General features: G+C 40.4%; 1 protein-coding gene across 4 annotated transcripts in view; it reads right to left on the bottom strand.

Annotated features, from left to right (window-relative positions):
- The window catches only part of RYR3 (ryanodine receptor 3), a 551,722-nt gene that overhangs the window by 263,384 nt on the left and 269,629 nt on the right, over positions 1-18,709 (bottom strand). For all 4 annotated transcript variants that reach the window (XM_082647182.1, XM_082647181.1, XM_082647183.1 and 1 more), the window contains exons 11-12: positions 7,551-7,724; positions 3,911-4,032 (exon numbers count right to left, since the gene is read on the bottom strand). In XM_082647182.1, coding sequence (XP_082503308.1) covers positions 3,911-4,032; positions 7,551-7,724 — 296 coding nt within the window. The remainder of the gene's footprint in view (positions 1-3,910; positions 4,033-7,550; positions 7,725-18,709) is intronic.

Below are 18,709 nucleotides of genomic sequence, written 5' to 3' on the forward strand. Positions count from 1 at the left end.
ATCATATATTGTGTGATTTATCAATTTAATGCATTAAAATGTGATAGAAATAGATGATTGGTTGCCTAAGGCTGGGGGTGGCGACTAGTATAAATTGCAACGGGCATAAGAATCCTTCTGGGATGATGAAAATGTTCTAAACCTGAATTGTGGCAATGGCTATACGGCTCATAAATTTATTAAAATTCACTGAGTTGCGGACTTAAAAGGATGAATTTTATGATATGTAAATTATAAGCCAATAAAGCTGTTTAAAAATAATTTTCCGATTGCTTGGCGTGTAACTTGCACTGAATTTTTAAAAATAACAGCTTTATTGAAATATAATTCACATATCATACAGTCATCTATTTAAAGGGTACAGTTTAATAGTTTACTAGTTTTTAGTATATTTACAGAGTTGTGCAATAATCACCTAAATCAACTTTAGAATTTTTCCTCAGCTTTCCCCAAATCCCGCACCCATTAGTAGTCACTCCTCTTTTCACCTGCTGCCACCCCAGCCCTAGGCAACCACAGATCTATTTTCTGTCTCTACAGATTTGCCCCTTCTGGATATTTCATATAAATGCAATAATACAATATGTGTTCTTTTGTGACTGGCTTCTTTCACGGAGCATCATGTTTTTAAGGTTCATTTATGTTGTAGTGTATATCAGTACTTCATTCCTTTTTACGGACATATAATATTCCATTGTATGGATATAGCACCTTTTATGTATGCATTCATCACCTGATAGATGTTTAGGTTGTTTCCACTTTTGGGCTATTATGAGTAATGCTGCTTTGAACATTTGTATACAAGTTTTTGTGTGTGCGCATGTTTCATATCTCTTGGGCGTATACCTAGGAATGAAATTGTTGAGTCATACGGTAACTCTATGTTTAACATTTTGAGGAATTCCCAGACTGTATTCCAAAGTGGCTGCAACATTTTACATTCCCACCAGCAGTGTATGAAGGTATTTCTCCACATTCTATCCCACACTTCTAATTGACAGTCTTTTTGATTATAGCCATCCCATCCTATTGAGAATAAAGTGTTATATCACTGTGGTTCTGATTTGCATTTTTCTGATAGCTGATGGTATTGAACATCTTTTCATGTGCTTATTGGCCATTTATATATCTTCTTTGGAGAAATGTCTATTTAGATCCTTCACCCATTTTTAAATTGGTTCCATTTGTCTTCTTAATGCTGAGTTGTGAGTGTTCTTTATTCTAGATACAAATCCCTTATCAGATCTATGATTCACAAATATTCTCTGCCATATCATGGGTTGTTTTTACACTTTCTTAATGGTGCCCTTCACAGCAAAAAAGCTTTTAATTCTGATAAAGTCCAATCTATCTACGTTTTCTTCTGTAGGTTTTGTTTTCGGTACCATATTGAAGAAACTATTGCCTAATTCAAGGTCATGCTGATTTGAGCCTATGTTTTCTTCTCCAGGTTTTATAGTTTAAGGTCTTACAATTAGGTCTTTAATGCATTTTGAATTAATTTTTGTATATGTGTGAGGTACGGGCCCCTGACTTAAGAAAGATATAAGGACAGAGGTTGAGAGAATTGAGGACCACATTAATAAAACCATCCACTCCCTATGGTGATGGTTGTGGTCATAGCCCAGACTATATGAAAATTTCATGTGTACATGCAGCTAATTTTTTCTGCCCATACCAAGCCATTCGTTCTTAGGCTCCTTCTTTGAAGAAGAACAATCTGGATGTAATGCAGAATAAAAAGGAGGAAATATTTTGCTCAAGGTTCACAGAAAACCAGTGGCAGAGCCAAAAGCAGACAAAAGATCATTGATTTGCAGGTCTCAGTCCCATCCTGTAGCAGGAATATCCCTATTGTCTACTTGCCTTCAATTTAGTATCAGGACCCCTGAGTTGTACATAGCCAACCAACCAGAGGTGATATTTCTCAGCCTTCCTTCAGCTAGATGTGGCCATGTTACTACTGTTAGCCAATAGAATGCAAGATAAGGTGATCTAATTCTGGGTTATATTTTTTTAAAAAAGAAATGGGGGCTTCCCTGGTGGCGCAGTGGTTGAGAGTCCGCCTGCCGATGCAGGGGACGTGGGTTCGTGCCCCGGTCCGGGAGGATCCCACGTGCCGCGGAGCGGCTGGGCCCGTGAGCCATGGCCGCTGAGCCTGTGCGTCTGGAGCCTGTGCTCCGCGACGGGAGAGACCACAACAGTGAGAGGCCTGCGAACCGCCAAAAAAAAAAAAAAAAAAAAAAAAAAAAAGAAATGGCTTGCACTCTACTTCCTCTGTCTTCCCATCTTTTCAGGATGGACCTCAGACATGGTATTAGTAAGCTATTTTTTAAGTTAATTAATTAATTAATTTATGGCTGTGTTGGGTCTTCGTTTCTGTGCGAGGGCTTTCTCTAGTTGTGGCAAGCGGGGGCCACTCTTCATTGCGGTGCGCGGGCCTCTCACTATCGCGGCCTCTCTTGCGGAGCACAGGCTCCAGACGCGCAGGCTCAGTAATTGTGGCTCACGGGCCCAGTTGCTCCGCGGCATGTGGGATCTTCCCAGACCAGGGCTCGAACCCATGTCCGCTGCATTGGCAGGCAGATTCTCAACCACTGTGCCCCCAGGGAAGCCCCAGTAAGCTATTTTTAACCACATGGATGAAGTATACATACCAGCACAGTTGGTTCTCAACTGTGGCTGAATATAAGAATTTTCTGGGGAGTGCTAATAAAAAGCTGGTGTTTGGATCCCACCCCAGAGACTCTGATGTAATTGTTTGGACATGCCACCTGGGCATCAGGGTGTTAAAAGCTTCCCAGATGAATCTAACATCTGGCCAAGGTTAAGACCTTTACTCCAGGGCAGTGGTTTGTAAACTTTAGCAAGCATCAGCATTAACTGCAGGGCCCATTAAAACTCAGTTTTTCTGAGGTACCACTCCTAGGTGTCTGATTCAGTAGGTCTGTCGGGGGTAAAACCCAAGAATCTGTATTTTTAACAAGTTCCCAGGTGATGCTGCTGGGCTGGTCCAAGGACATACTTTAAGAACTTGTAGGAGATCTCAAACAAGAAAACTGAGCCCCAGTAGCGGCATGGTCTGTTTTCCCCAAACCACCTGCCTCCCCTATATTATTACTTGAAAAAGAAATAAAAGTTTATTCTGAACCACAATGGCAGCTTAGCCTGTATCCTAACTAACACACATCCCTTGGATCACAGTGGTTCAACAGGAAGGAAAATACAAGTATAAAAATTTTTTCTCATTTCATGCAAATTCACACACACAATTGAAACCCTCTAGGCTTTAGAAATTTTCCTATGAGAGAAGGATGGCTTGCAACACTGCACTGTTTACAACAGAACCCCTTCCTCGTGGTAACTGGTGAACATAATCCACAGAGTTCTGTTTGGGCAGCACTGTTGAGGCTGGAGGAATTATGATCCAAGCAGGCTAAGTTACTTTCCCCCATTTAAGTCCCAGCCATAGGTGGCTAACCCGAGCCTTCCACGTAAATCTCCTTGGAACCAAACCACAGCAACAATTCTGAATGATGTAGAAAAGCCTTTCTAAATAGCACAGAGGGTGTGGATCCATTACTCCTCTCTCCTCCCCGCTTCACGCACTAATACAAATGGGACTTAAAGCACTCCAGATCTTTCCACTTAATTTTCATGAGAAGACCTTGGGTGTGTGTGACACCAACCTGAATAACTAATGCGTCTTGGGCATCTGTTGGGCCAAGAGTGAAGCTGGGAGGAGCTTACCTGGGAAATAAGTTTCAATCCCAAGCTCTTTCTGGCAAAACTCTTTGCTGGTGCATACTTATTTCCTGAAAATTCATAGTATTAACAGGGGATGGTTGGTGGGATTGGATGGCCACAAAATAGAAACTGACGAGCAGAGAAAGGGAAGGAGCTCACCTACCTCACAAACTGGCTGAATAAAGCGGTCGTGTTCCGGATGATCCGGGCAGCCTGGGACTCCTCATGCTGGCATCTCTGCAGTGTTAACCCGTCATCCATGTGGCCTTCCTGATGGAGTATGACCTACCCCAGAGCCAAGGACACCAGTTCCAGGTTACACAGCTGGAGAGTCAACGTTTCTGGCAGTATTTCCCTCATCCCTTGTACTCCTTCTCCCCAGTCAAGTTCCCCACAGGCCCATTTTGAAAGTGGGACATTAACAAAGTTATTTTCCCCATACTCCCTATTGCTGACCTATGACTCATTCCTGAGACACGGTGCTTTGATGAAAATGAAACTTCATGTGTCACTGTGATGTGAGTTACAATAAATTCCTTGGGTCTAGATGGCCAATTTGAAAGGGTGAAAACGTATTTTATGAGAGATTTTTCTCTTAAAATGAACACAAAACCTTATCCTTGGAGATGAGAAAAATCACTTTGTTCAGAGCCTTTTCCTCCAGAGATAAACCAAGAAAGAAGAAAGACAAGTTAAAATAAAACCCTCTACTGGCATCAGGCATGGCTTTCTCTCCTGAATGACAGCTACACCGAGTTAGCTGACTGTAGAACTGGGGAAGCCGCTCGAGATGGTAGTTTGCTTCTCATGGAGGCTAGAGAGGGGGTTTGAAAGCCTGGGCCTGGGTATCAGCTGACCTGAGTTCTAATCCTGCTAGGCCACATCCCAGCTGTGTGACCTTGGGCAAACCTCTGCTTTGACTTCACCATCTGCAGGTGTTATTTAGAGGGTTGTTTAGAGGATTCGACGATTTACATGTAAGTCATTTAGCATGTTTCCTAGAATATAAAAGGTACTCGATGCATATCTGTTATAAGGGGAGATATATTACTGATCTCAGATCAGTTGTCTGGAAGCTAGTATACTTATTGCTCACCAGTGACATCATGATAGAATTTTTGGGTGGGGCTGGCATCTTTTGGCGTGGAGGTCAGCTGTTTTTTTTCTCTAGAAGGGCCAAATATATACTGTTATTAACTGGGATGGTTTGACTCTGGTTCAAGTCAGGGCCAAATCCTGATTCAAGTTCCTGGCATGGTTTCCTCTGGATGGTGAGTAAGTGAGGGGAGGCCATTTGTAGGTCCTGGGGAAGGGGGATGGGGGTCAGTCGGTCTCTATGACAATGAAATATGTGGCTCTAAAAATATCCTGAGAATAAGGATTTTTGTTATCTCATTTTTAGCACAAAGAAACAACTTATTTTCCTTTCCACGTGAAAATCTCTTCCTTATTTTTATTCTTCTGAAAGCATATCCTGATTTAATGAATTCACACAAGAAGTAGAATGCTGGCTTGTACAAGTTTATGTTCATTTTCGAAAAAAGACCTCTGGCCTCAGTCCCAGCTTTTGGGTCAGTCCCTAAAGACCTTAGGTTTTGCTTGTTCAGATAACACATTCAAACCAGCCAACCAAACAAGAAAGTAATGAGAAATGGGGGAAATGCAGCTGTTAGAATGTTGTTATTATGTATCCTATTGATCGCGGCAGCTCAGGTCCTTCCTAAGGTCCTTTTTCTCTCGGAGGAATTCCATAACCCGAGAGCAGAAGCCCAAGATGGAAAGAAGGTACTTCCTTTAAGGTGAAGTATCATTCGTCAGGTTTTTCACTGTGTCTGTTTCCGATTGGTTTTTCTGAATTCCCATTTTGTTTCATAAAATGCTTAACACAGATTGGACAATCTTTGTATTTATAGAGGGGAACTTAACTGGCTCCTCGCGAAATGGAGCCGGGCAGCCCTATGAAGGGCTGAGCATCATGGCACCATTTAGAGAGAGTTTCTGGAAGCATCTCCCAAATCCACATGCACATTTCAGCAATTAAATGGACCTCTGGAGTATCGCCAGATGAAAAAGTCAGGGGTAGGCACAATAAATCAACACTGTAAACTGGGATCTCTCCTAGTTGACAGGGTCCTTCAACTGTGTCCCCACCCACACAGAATTACAGCCAAGATCCACAAATTCTACTTTCTTAAATGTCATTCTTATCTTAGTAGGTATGAAAAACTGTGGAAACTCTAGATGATATTATCATACTCTTTAGAGGATTTAATTTTCTTCTCATTGGCTGTTAGGGTAGATGATGGGCCTTTGGCATCGATTTTCAATTTGCCCTTATTTCCAGGGTGCAGCCCTTACTCCTGGGTTAGAGCCCTTTTGGGGATGCAGTTGAAAACCTACTGTATTTTCAGGGGCCGTTCCAGCTTGAGGGACTTCGGCTATGGACTATGTCTCCTAGTACTGTCATACCGTCCACATCTCTGCTTTGCTCTTCTCCACCATAGCTGGCACCTTCTGTTCGCTATCTTAGCGTCATACTCTATCCACAGTCAGCTTAAGATGCTAGGGGAAACTGCATATAGAATTTCAGGTTCATGTTTCTATAGTTTCCTCCACTGGGGAATGTGGCCCCTCAAGTCCCAGAAACCTCGACTGACCTTATCACAACTATGTCTCTCCAGCCCGGTGAAACTAACATAAGACCCCACTCCTTGGGCTGCAACTCAGAAAAATGCTGAGGGGAAAGTGGTGATAAAGGAGGAACTCACCTTAGTGCACTTACATTCTATTTGGGATCTTTAGTACCCATGTCCTGGGTGCCTTGCTTGTGGAAGCCTTCAAACGGTTTGTTTCTGTGTTTAATCCAGCCTTTATAATTGTTGGCAGAGGAAGGGCTGGGTTCATACAAGCTAGTCTTTGTGGCCTCTTACTTATTCTATTTTCTACCTCCTCTTTGTAATTTTATTTTCCCTTTCTGGATATTTTCCTGGTACATTTCACTTTATACAAAAATAAGCTATTTATTACTTTATGGTTTCCTCCCAACCTCCTTTCTTACAATAACCAGCATTCTGGGAAACTTTTCATCACCTCCCATTAGGCTGACATATAGAAAACACAGTGTACAGTGCTTCCTAGAACCTTATTATGGGACTCCTTGGCTACCCAAACCCATGTTTTGTTAAGGGTTTTCAAAAAAAAAAATTATCACGCCTGGAGCATCTATTTTCTGGTTCCTATCAAAAGAAACTCTATTATGGCAATTGACTTTCTGGAAAAAAGATGTTGTATGTATCCAAGCCAGATTTCCCACTGTAGCAGGCTGTGACAGACCACTCAGATCTGCATTCATTCTCTGGGAATACAGTATCATTCCACGGTATCTCCTATTTCTGCACGTTGGTTCCTGTGCGCTTGTTATCATGCTATCTGCCTTTTTCTTTGTGGAGATTCTATTTAGTCTGTATATTATGAAAACTGCATAATAACTCAAGTATCCACTTAAATGAAAGGCGCAATGATGTGGATACTCCCAAAACAGCATACCACCAAAAGTCATTTAGTTCAGGTTTTAGAGCACATGGAACATATTCTACCCTCTCCTCACAGATTTGTCATCTATGTAGCTCTTTTTTTCCCCCACTGAATATGAGGTCAGAGTAACCACATTAGGCTACACAATCTGTCACAGAAATAACTCTTCAGAATAGTAAGAATAGTAAGAAGTAAACAGACATCATGTTCACCTGATTCTCACAATCACTTCTCTTGCCTAGTTGCTTCCAGCCTTTCTAACCCCTCACCTTTCTTTTCAGAGGTCCCAGGCGGGATGTCTTGGCATCTTGTGCTTTGTAGGTCACCCAGAGACCACTGGCTATATGTTGGACAAAGCAGACAGAGTCTCCGTACTTGATTTCTGGGACTCCCATGCCCTCTATATCTCGCTTGTGACTGGAATCCAGTTTCTCCTTGATTTCCTATTTCACAGAAAATGAAACAAAGGTAGGCATGTCTGATTAAATAGAAATGCAACGTATAAGGCAAGTCATCTGTGCAGAATTTGTAAGCCAGGGAACCGATTACCAGTATAATCATGATGTGCCTGTCCAAGCCAGGACTGCAGAAAGGCTTGCTTCCTCTATCTGCTGCTAATTGTAAAATCAATGGATTTCAAGTTTTGGCTACTTTAGTGATTATTTAATCACTCTTTGGTTCTGGTTTTATATAATTGTCCATTATATTTTCTACTTTCTTCATCCCGACTTAGATGCTTTAATAACTAACGCTTTACTGGCCAAATAACTTATTGTATTGTAACTTATTGTATCTTCCATGATTTTAATGGTTATGTTAAATAAACGCCCTGACTCAGAGCTTTAAATATATCTGTTAAAATCATAAATATGGAGACAGAACCAAGATGGCGGAGTAGAAGGACGTGCTCTCACTCCCTCTTGCGAGAACACCAGAATCACAACTAGCTGCTGGATAATCATCGACAGGAAGACATTGGAACTCAACAAAAAAGATACCCCACATCCAAAGACAAAGGAGAAGCCACAATGAGATGGTAGGAGGGGCGCAATCACAGTAAAATCAAATCCCATAACTGCTGGGTAGGTGACTCACAGACTGGAGAACACTTATACCAGAGAAGTCCACCCACTGGAGTGAAGGTTGTGAGCCCAATGTCAGGATTCCCAACCTGGGGGTCCGGCAATGGGAGGAGGAATTCCTAGAGAATCAGACTTTCAAGCCTAGTGGGAATTGACTGCAGGACTTTGACAGGACAGGGGGAAACAGAGATTCTACCCTTGGAGGGCACACACAAAGTAGTGTGCACAAGGGGACCCAGGGGACGGAGCAGTGACCCCAGGGGAGACTGAACCAGACCTACCTGCTAGAGCTGGAGGGTCTCCTGCAGAGGCGGGGGGTGGCTGTGTGGCTGTGGCTCACCGCAGGGACAAGGACACTGGCAGCAAAAGTTCTGGGAAGTACTCCTTGGCGTGAGCCTGCCCAGAGTCTGTCATTAGCCCCACCAAAGAGCCCAGGTAGGCTCCAGTGTTGGGGTGCCTCAGGAAAAACAATCAACAGGGAGGGAACCCAGCCCCACCCATCGACAGTCAAGCAGATTAAACTTTTACTGAGCTCTGCCCACCAGAGCAACAGTCAGCTCTACCCATCACCAATCCCTCCCATCAGGAAACTTACACAAGCCTCTTAGATAGCCTCATCCACCAGAGGGCAGACAGCAGAAGCAAGAACTACAATCCTGCAGCCTGTGGAACAAAAACCACATTCACAGAAAGATAGACAAGATGAAAAGGCAGAAGGCTATGTACCAGATGAAGGAACAAGATAAAACCCCAGAAAAACAACTAAATGAAGTGGAGATAGGCAACCTTCCAGAAAAAGAATTCAGAATAATGATAGTGAAGATGATCCAGGACCTCAGAAAAAGAATGGAGGCAAAGATCGAGAAGATGCAAGAAATGTTGAACAAAGACCTAGAAGAATTAAAGAACAAACAAACAGAGATGAACAATACAATAATTGAAATGAAAACTACACTAGAAGGAATCAATAGCAGAATAACTGAGGCAGAAGAACGGATAAGTGACCTGGAAGACAGAATGGTGGAATTCACTGCCGCAGAACAGATAAAGAAAAAAGAATGAAAAGAAATGAAGACAGCCTAAGAGACCTCTGGGACAACATTAAGCACAACAATATTCGCAATATAGGGGTGCCAGAAGGAGAAGAGAGAGAGAAAGGACCTGAGAAAATATTTAAAGAGAATACAGTCGAAAACGTCCCTAACACGGGAGAGGAAATAGCCACCCAAGTCCAGGAAGTGCAGCGAGTCCCATACAGGATAAACCCAAGGAGAAACACGCCGAGACACGTAGTAATCAAACTGGCAAAAATTAAAGACAAAGAAAAATTATTGAAAGCAGCAAGGGAAAAATGACAAATAATATGCAAGGGAACTCCCATAAGGTTAACAGCTGATTTCTCAGCAGAAACTCTACAAGCCAGAAGGGAGTGGCATGATATACTTAAAGTGATGAAAGGGAAGAACCTACACCAAGATCACTCTACCCGGCAAGGATCTCATTCAGATTCGATGCAGAAGTCAAAAGCTTTACAGACAAGCAAAAGCTAAGAGAATTCAGCACCACCAAACCAGCTCTACAACAAATGCTGAAAGAACTTCTTTAAGTGAGAAACACAAGACAAGAAAAGGATCCACAAAAACAAACCCAATACAGTTAAGAAAATGGTCATAGGAACATACATCTAGATAATTACCTTAAATGTGAATGGATTAAATGCTCCAACCAAAAGACACAGGCTTGCCAGTGGATACAAAACAAGACCCATATATATGCTGTCTAAAAGAGACCCACTTCAGACCTAGGGACACATTCAGACTGAAAGTGAGGGGATGGAAAAAGATATTCCATGCAAATGGAAATCAAAAGAAAGCTGGAGTAGCAATACTCATATCAGATAAAATAGACTTTAAAATAAAGAATGTTACAAGAGACAAGGATGGACACTACATAATGATCAAGGGATCAATCCAAGAAGAGGATATAACAATTATAAATATATATGCACTCAACAAAGGAGCACCTCAATTCATAAGGCAACTGCTAACAGCTATAAAAGAGGAAATCAACAGTAACACAATAATAGTGGGGGACTTTAACACCTCACTTACACCAATGGACAGATCATACAAACAGAAAATTAATAAAGAAACACAAGCGTTAAATGACACAATAGACCAGATAGATTTGACTGATATTTATAGGACATTGCATCCAAAAACAGCAGATTACACTTTCTTCTCAAGTGCACACGGAACATTCTCCAGGATAGATCACATCTTGGGTCACAAATCAAGCCTCAGTAAATTTAAGAAAATTGAAATCATATCAAGCATCTTTTCTGACCACAATGCTATGAGACTAGAAATGAATTACAGGGAAAAAAACGTAAAAAACACAAACACATGGAGGCTAAACAATACATTACTAAGCAACCAAGAGATCACTGAAGAAATCAAAGAGAAAATCAAGAAATTCCTAGAAACAAATGACAATGAAAACATGACAATCCAAACCCTATGGGATGCAGCAAAAGCAGTTCTAAGAGGGAAGTTTATAGCTATACAAGCCTACCTCAAGAAACAAGAAAATTCTCAAGTAAACAATCTAACCTTACACCTAAAGGAACTAGAGAAAGAACAACAAACAAAACCTGAAGTTAGCAGAAGGAAAGAAATCACAAAGATCAGAGCAGAAATAAGTGAAATAGAAACAAAGAAAACAATAGCAAAGATCAATAAAACTAAAAGCTGGTAGCTTTTAGCGAGACTCATCAAGAAAAACAGGGAGAGGACTCAAGTAAATAAAATTAGAAATGAAAAAGGAGAAGTTACAACAGACACCGCAGAAATACAAAGCTTCCTAAGAGACTAGTACAAGCAATTCTATGCCAATAAAATGCACAACCTGGAAGAAATGGACAAATTCTTAGAAAGGCATAACCTTCCAAGACTGAACCAGGAAGAAACAGAAAATATGAACAGATCAATCACAAGTAATGAAATTGAAACTGTGATTAAAAATCTTCCAGCAGGGCTTTCCTGGTGGCGCAGTGGTTGAGAGTCCGCCTGCCGATGCAGGAGACACGGGTTCGTGCCCTGGTCTGGGAAGAGTCCACATGCCACGGAGCGGCTAGGCCAATGAGCCATGGCCACTGAGCCTGCAGGTCTGGAGCCTGTGCTCCACAACGGGAGAGGCCACAGCAGTGAGAGGCCCGTGTAACGCAAAAAAAAAAAAAAAAAAAAAAAAATCTTCCAACAAACGAAAGTCCAGGACAAGATGGCTTCACAGGTGAATTCTACCAAACATTTAGAGAAGAGCTAACACCCATCCTTCTCAAATTCTTCCAAAAATTTGCAGAGGAAGCAACACTCCCAAACTCATTCTATGGGGCCAACATCACCCTGATACCAAAACCAGACAAAGATACTACAAAAAAAGAAAATTACAGACCAATATCACTGATGAATATAGATGCAAAATTCCTCAACAAAATACTAGCAAACAGAATCCAACAACACATTAAAAGGATCACCACAATCAAGTAGGATTTATCCCAGGGATGCATGGATTCTTCAATATACGCAAATCAGTCAATGTGATACACCATACTAACAAACTGAAGAATAAAAGCCATATGATCATCTCAATAGATGCAGAAAAAGCTTTTGACAAAATTCAACACTCATTTATGATAAAAACTCTGCAGAAAGAGGGCAGAGAGGGAACCTACCTCAATATAATAAAGGTCATGTACGACAAACCCACAGTGAACATTATTTTCAATGGTGAAAAACTGAAAGCATTTCCTCTAAGATCAGGAATGAGATAAGGGTGTCCACTCTCACCACTATTATTCAACATAGTTTTGGAAGTCCTAGCCATGGCAATCAGAGAAGAAAAAGAAATAAAAGGAATACAAATTGGAAAAGAAGAAGCAAAACTGTCACTGGTTGCAGATGACATGATACTATACATAGAGAATCCAAAAAATGCCACCAGAAAACTATTAGAGCTAATCAACGAATTTGGTAAAGTTGCATGATACAAAATTAATGCACAGAAATCTCTGGCATTCCTATACACTAATCATGAAAAATCTGAAGGAGAAATTAAGGAAACACTCCCATTTACCATTGCAACAAAAAGAATAAAATACCTAGGAATAAACCTACCTACAGAGACAAAAGACCTGTATGCAGAAAACTCTAAGACACTGATGAAAGAAATTAAAGATGATACCAACAGATGGAGAGATATACCATGTTCTTGGATTGGAAGAATCAATATTGTGAAAATGACTATACTACCCAAAGCAATCTACAGATTCAATGCAATCTGTATCAAATTACCAATGTCATTTTTTACGGAACTAGAACAGATCATCTTAAAATTTGTATGGAGACACAAAAGACCCTGGATAGCCAAAGAAGTCTTGAGGGAAAAAAATGGAGCTGGAGGAATCAGACTCCCTGACTTCAGACTATACTACAAAGCTACAGTAATCAAGACAATATGGTACTGGCACAAAAACAGAAACATAGATCAATGGAACAAGATAGAAAGCCCAGAGATAAACCCATGCACCTACAGTCAACCAATCTATGAGAAAGGAGGCAAAGATATACAATGGAGAAAAGACAGTCTCTTCAGTAAGTGGTGCTGGGAAAACTGGACAGCTACATGTAAAAGAATGAAATTAGAACACTCCCAAACACCATATACAAAAATAAACTCAAAATGGATTAGAGACCTAAGTGTAAGACCAGACACTACAAAACTCTTAGAGGAAAACATAGGAAGAACACTCTTTGACATAAATCACAGCAAGATCTTTTTTGATCCACCTCCTAGAGTAATGGAAATAAAAACAAAAATAAAGAAATGACACCAAGTGAAACTTCAAAGCTTTTGCACAGCAAAGGAAATCATAAACAAGATGAAAAGAGAACCCTCAGAATGGGAGAAAATATTTGCAAACGAATAAACGGATTAATCTCCAAAATATATAAACAGCTCATGCAGCTCAATATTAAAGAAACAAATAACCCAATCCAAAAATGGGCAGAAGACCTAAGTAGACATTTGTCCAAAGACGACGTACAGATGGCCAAGAAGCACATGAAAAGCTGCTCAACATCACTGATTATTAGAGAAATGCAAATCAAAAGTACAATGAGGTATCACCTCACACCAGTTAGAATGGGCATCATCAGAAAATCTACAAACAACAAATGCTGGAGAGGGTGTGGAGAAAAGGGAACCCTCTTGCACTGTTGGTGGGAATGTAAATTGATACAGCCACTCTGGAGAACAGTATGAAGGTTCCTTAAAAAACTAAAAGTAGAATTACCATATGATCCAGCAATCCCACTACTGGGCATATACCAAGAGAAAACCATAATTCAAAAAGACACATGCACCCCAATGTTCATTGCTGCACTATTTACAATAGCCAAGTCATGGAAGCAACCTAAATGCCCATTGACAGGCAAATGGATAAAGAAGATATGGTACATATATACAATGGAATATTACTCAGCCATAAAAAGGAACGAAACTGAGTCATTTGTTGAGACGTGGATGGACCTAGAGACTGTCATACATAGTGAAGTAAGTCAGAAAGAGTAAAACAAATATCGTATATTAATGCATGTATGTGGAACCTAGAAAAATGGTGCAGATGAACCGGTTTGCAGGGGAGAAGCTGAGACACATATGTAGAGAACAAACGTATGGACACCAAGGGGGGAAACCGCGGTGGGGTGGGGATGGTGGTGTGCTGAATTGGGTGAGTGGGACTGACATGTATACACTGATGTGTATAAAATTGATGACTAAAAAGAACCTGCAGTATAAAAAAACAAACAATCAAACAAACAACGAATACTAAACTTTCTTTGGGTTATTTTTATGGAAATATGTTAATATAAATGTTTCACACATTACATGAAATTTCTAATAATCTTATATGTTCTGGTATAATGTTATAAGTCATAATTCTAGTTATTACTTTAAAATGTATATCTCAGAAATAACTAAAAAAAAAATCATATAAGTATCTTTCACAGAAATCAGCAGAGGAAACAGACTCTTGGAGAAGGTCAGGAGCTAGTCCCATGCAGTAATTGTTGTATTAGTTTTTTATGGCCTCCTCAGTTGTGTGTTAGTCAATGGGTTTCATTCTTCAATTGCCACAGTTTCACGAAACTTACTGTCTAGTATGGAAAAAGGAGTTGCTTGTGCACCAGGTGTCCACTTGGTGATAACCTGAGGTGCCTGTCACAGAGTGACTCAGGAAGTGGACTGGTAACTCTGTCCCCTTCTCATCAATCAGGGCCTCTGTATGGTTCTACCCTATTTCCATTTCTTCTCTACATCTTGTGTTAAATTGCTCATTTGTAGAAGCCATCAGCTAGGTGGCATTTTGCATTTTTACAGAATAAAAATGTAGCACCCTGTTCCCTCCGCTGTGCCAACTTTACTCTCATTCTGAATGATGGAAAAACAGGAACTCGTGCACTAAGCTCTTCTCACGTGTAAGGCAGTGCCCTAAGTTCCTTACATACACTAACTCTTCATAACAGCCTCGGATGTAGCTACAAATATTATCCCAGTTTTACGGAGGAGAAAATGAAGGTCCAGAGAAACAAGAAATTTGTCCAAGGTCATTTAAGAAGTAGTGAAAGAGCCAAGATTTAAACCAGGAAGTCCAACTCCAGAGACTGTGCTCTTCCGATGGCCCCAAACTCCTACTCACCCTTTAATACCCTGCTCAGGGGCCACCTTCTCTGTGAAGGCGAAGTTAGTCTCTCCTGCTGTATTTCCCCAGCACAGTCTCATCCCTCTATTGAGTACTTAGCACATCACAATGTAAACGTGCTTGTTTAAATGATACTTTCCTTATGCCAGGTTATAAGAGAATGAAGGGCATGGGCCAGATGACAATTAATTTTGGATTCCTAATACAGAGAATTACCAATTACTTAACAAACATAAATTGAAGGAACAAATATATATAGCTGAGTAATTTTTTTCCTTCAAATATATATATAATTTTTCATTTCAGCTCCTAGTTCTTTCCTTGAAATCTTCATAAAAGCAAAATTAGTTATTTTGCACACATTTAAGGATCATTTTGAGCAATGTTAATATATTGCAGGAACATTCTTATTTTAAATATATGTTGAAACACCGGCTGGATTGTTAAATATGACTTATTTCTCAAAATGAACATTTCCAAAGGAACTTATTTCTGATTTTATAACAAAAGTCAGTGGGAAAATAGAATTTGATATTTTAGGATTCTTAATAGGCAAGTGGTCAAAAATGCATTTATTCTATAAAACAATGGATATTTGATTTTCGTTTCAAAAATATCCAGAGTTCTATAGACACTCAAGCCAGTAGGTGGATTTAAAATACAGCAAAGTTTTCATCTCTAGCCTGCTCTCTAACCATAGGCAATGCAGCAAAATAAAAATATTACACGCTGCAGCTGTTAAGTATGAATAATTACACTGGTTACCAAGAGCTCATAGTTAAAATAGCACATATTCCCCAATGATCAGTGACTATGGTCATTTCACTTGTTTTATCACTTTTCATTGATTTAAATATGACTTTGCCAAAAATAAAATAAATACTAGGGTTTTTTTTTTAAGAGTCTCTGAAATAAATGGATCATTATTGTTTATAGACGATGGTATCTTTGCTTTTAAAAAATGGCATCAACTCCCAAAGTTCTATGGCTGGCACTACAGGGGCTGCTTGAAATTCAAAAGAAAGACAGAAGCAATAACAACAAAAACTAAAACATACAGACAAACTGACACTAAAGCCAACTCTACTAAACAACGATGACACAGCTTAAAGAAGTGAGAGCATCCCGAGATAGAGAAGTTGGATTTGGCTGACCACAGGTGGGTGAGCTCCTTTTGACTTAAGCCATGAACTAATGCTCCCCTCTCTGTCTTCACTTGAACATGGCCCCAGATGTATTTACTCTACTGCTAGAAATGGAAACTTCCTATACGATGGGGCTATTTCAGTCACTCCCTTTCAATAACTCCCCAATTCCCACAGAACACAATTCTCACTTCTAAAGTTCTTGTATACCACGTGCTTTAACCAAACTGGACTACGTCTCTGTGTCATATCAAGTGTTCCCTCCCTCAGGGCCTTTACTGACATTACACTTCCTGCTTGGAATGCCCCTACTTCATCTCTGTATCTTTTCATCTTATCCATCAAGCCTTTTGCAGATCCACCTGTGCATTTTCTCTGATCTCATGGCACCTCCCTTCCACCCTCTCAAGACTCTTTACCATCTTCTGCAATACGAATCCTTTGCTGGTACACTTCCTGTCCCGTCTCCAAGGGCAAGACTGAGATTTGTTTGTCTTTACACACAATGCTCTGCCTAGGTTGCAAATAATTTGTTTTATTGGTCTGTGAGCATCAATTTATCTGTTTATCTGCATCAACCTCCCCTACGTTAGATCATGAGTGGATTCCAAGAAGGAACAGGTTACTTGGCCTAATAATGTGTTGAAGGGTAATAATAATCATTACCCCTTGTCTCCACTGAGAGTTTACAAGGAAATGGTTGTGACCACATCATTATTGTCACATAAGTATGTATTTAGTTTAGATGATAAGCTGCTGCTCTCCAGATTGATTTAAAACTTCTAGAAGGACACGAAAGGGAACTGGAACTACTATTCGTTTAGTGCCCACTTTGAGTGAAGTATTTTGCCAAGTGCTTTACAATGACAACACCAACATGTGAATTTACCAAAGACCTACACGGTGATGTGTATTAGACATGACACTTTAAAAACATTTTATCTAAACCTTTCAATGGCCCTGCTGTTTTTATTTCTCCTACTTTATAGATGATAAAACTGAGGCTTGCAGAGTTGGAGTAATTTGCTCAAAGCCCTGTAGCTAGTAAGCAATGGAAGAGAATCCAAAGACAAGTGTAATTCCACAGCCCATTTGTCATTTGAACATAATTTCTTGAATGGTAACTATCAGTACAGTTAAGTATTGATTGTATTAATGTTTATGTGTTTGAATGCTGTTATAAAGAAGAAGTGGAAAATATATGTTATCATTTTGTGAAAAAAATGGCTCTGGGTTCTGAAGTATAAACTTCAGGAGTCATACATACAAACCACTCATGACAACAAGGTGATATGGTTTATATTCAAGGTGCAACTGGAATTTGGAAGAGAGAACAACTCACTCTGCCTGGGGAGCTCGTGATGATTTTATACCAGTTGCCACTTTATGTGAGCTTGGCTAGGAGAAAGAGGAGAGACGGGGAATGCGGAAGGGGTGGACATTCTAATAAGATGGGTATAGTGTGGCAAGTGGGTAGTGAAGTCCAGAAAGGGACCTGAACAACAAGGACTCTGACTTTATCCTATAGGTGCACGTTTCTCAAACTCACACTGTTCACAGACTTTCTGTGGGAAAAGAGGACTTTGGACAGTATCTTCTTCCAGGAGTCAAAGGGAACATTAGGATAGTATAAAATGGACTCTTATGAGAATAGCAAAAAGAAACAAAACAACCTATTCAACTCTGTTTAACACAGCATTTTACTTAAAAAAATTTTTTTCCCCATAGAATTATTGTTTGGAACACCTCTTGGAAAAAGCTAGCATAGGTAATGGGAATCCGTTGAGAATTTTAAGTGAGGGATAACACAAGGGTTGCATCTTAGAACAATTGTTCCAGCAGCAATGTGAATGACGGATTGAAAAGAAACAAAGGCATAGAGATGGACGAGTTTTAGCTATGGTATTAGAAATCTAGCACGATATCTGGCACAGAGTAGGTCCTAATTCGTGTTTATTATTAGAGTGAAATTTGCTGCATTTGACATATTGAAGCCACCTACATTCACAGAGGACAAAAAAGTACCTTTCCAAAAGACAGGAAACAATCAAAAAAGATTCAGAGGAAAAGGAGATATGGGAAGATGGGCCCCATTCATGGATGCTGGGGTCAGCCATCAATAAAGTGCTGGCGAGACCATTCCTTCGTAAAAGTCGCAGGAGAAACCTTGAGAAATCACCTTTAGGTTCACTTCTCCACCAATACAGTCCCCTTCTGCATTTCTGATCTCGAATGGGAGGTCTTAGAATGGCCTTAAAAAAACTGCACGCTGCAGGATACTGCAAGGAGCCTGGCTGGCCCCAGGGCTGGCTGCAGAGCCTCTGCTGGGTGGGAAGCCAATGACAGATCCTCTGCCATTTCCAGCACGCTAGGGGAGTAGGCCTGTCCGGCTCGTTAGGGAAGGTGCATTTCGTAAGCAGGGGTCACTGTGCTGGGCT

This window comes from Grampus griseus (genome assembly GCF_964374135.1).
Source record: "Grampus griseus genome assembly, chromosome: 2".
In the NCBI taxonomy this organism is placed as follows: Eukaryota; Metazoa; Chordata; class Mammalia; order Artiodactyla; family Delphinidae; genus Grampus; species Grampus griseus.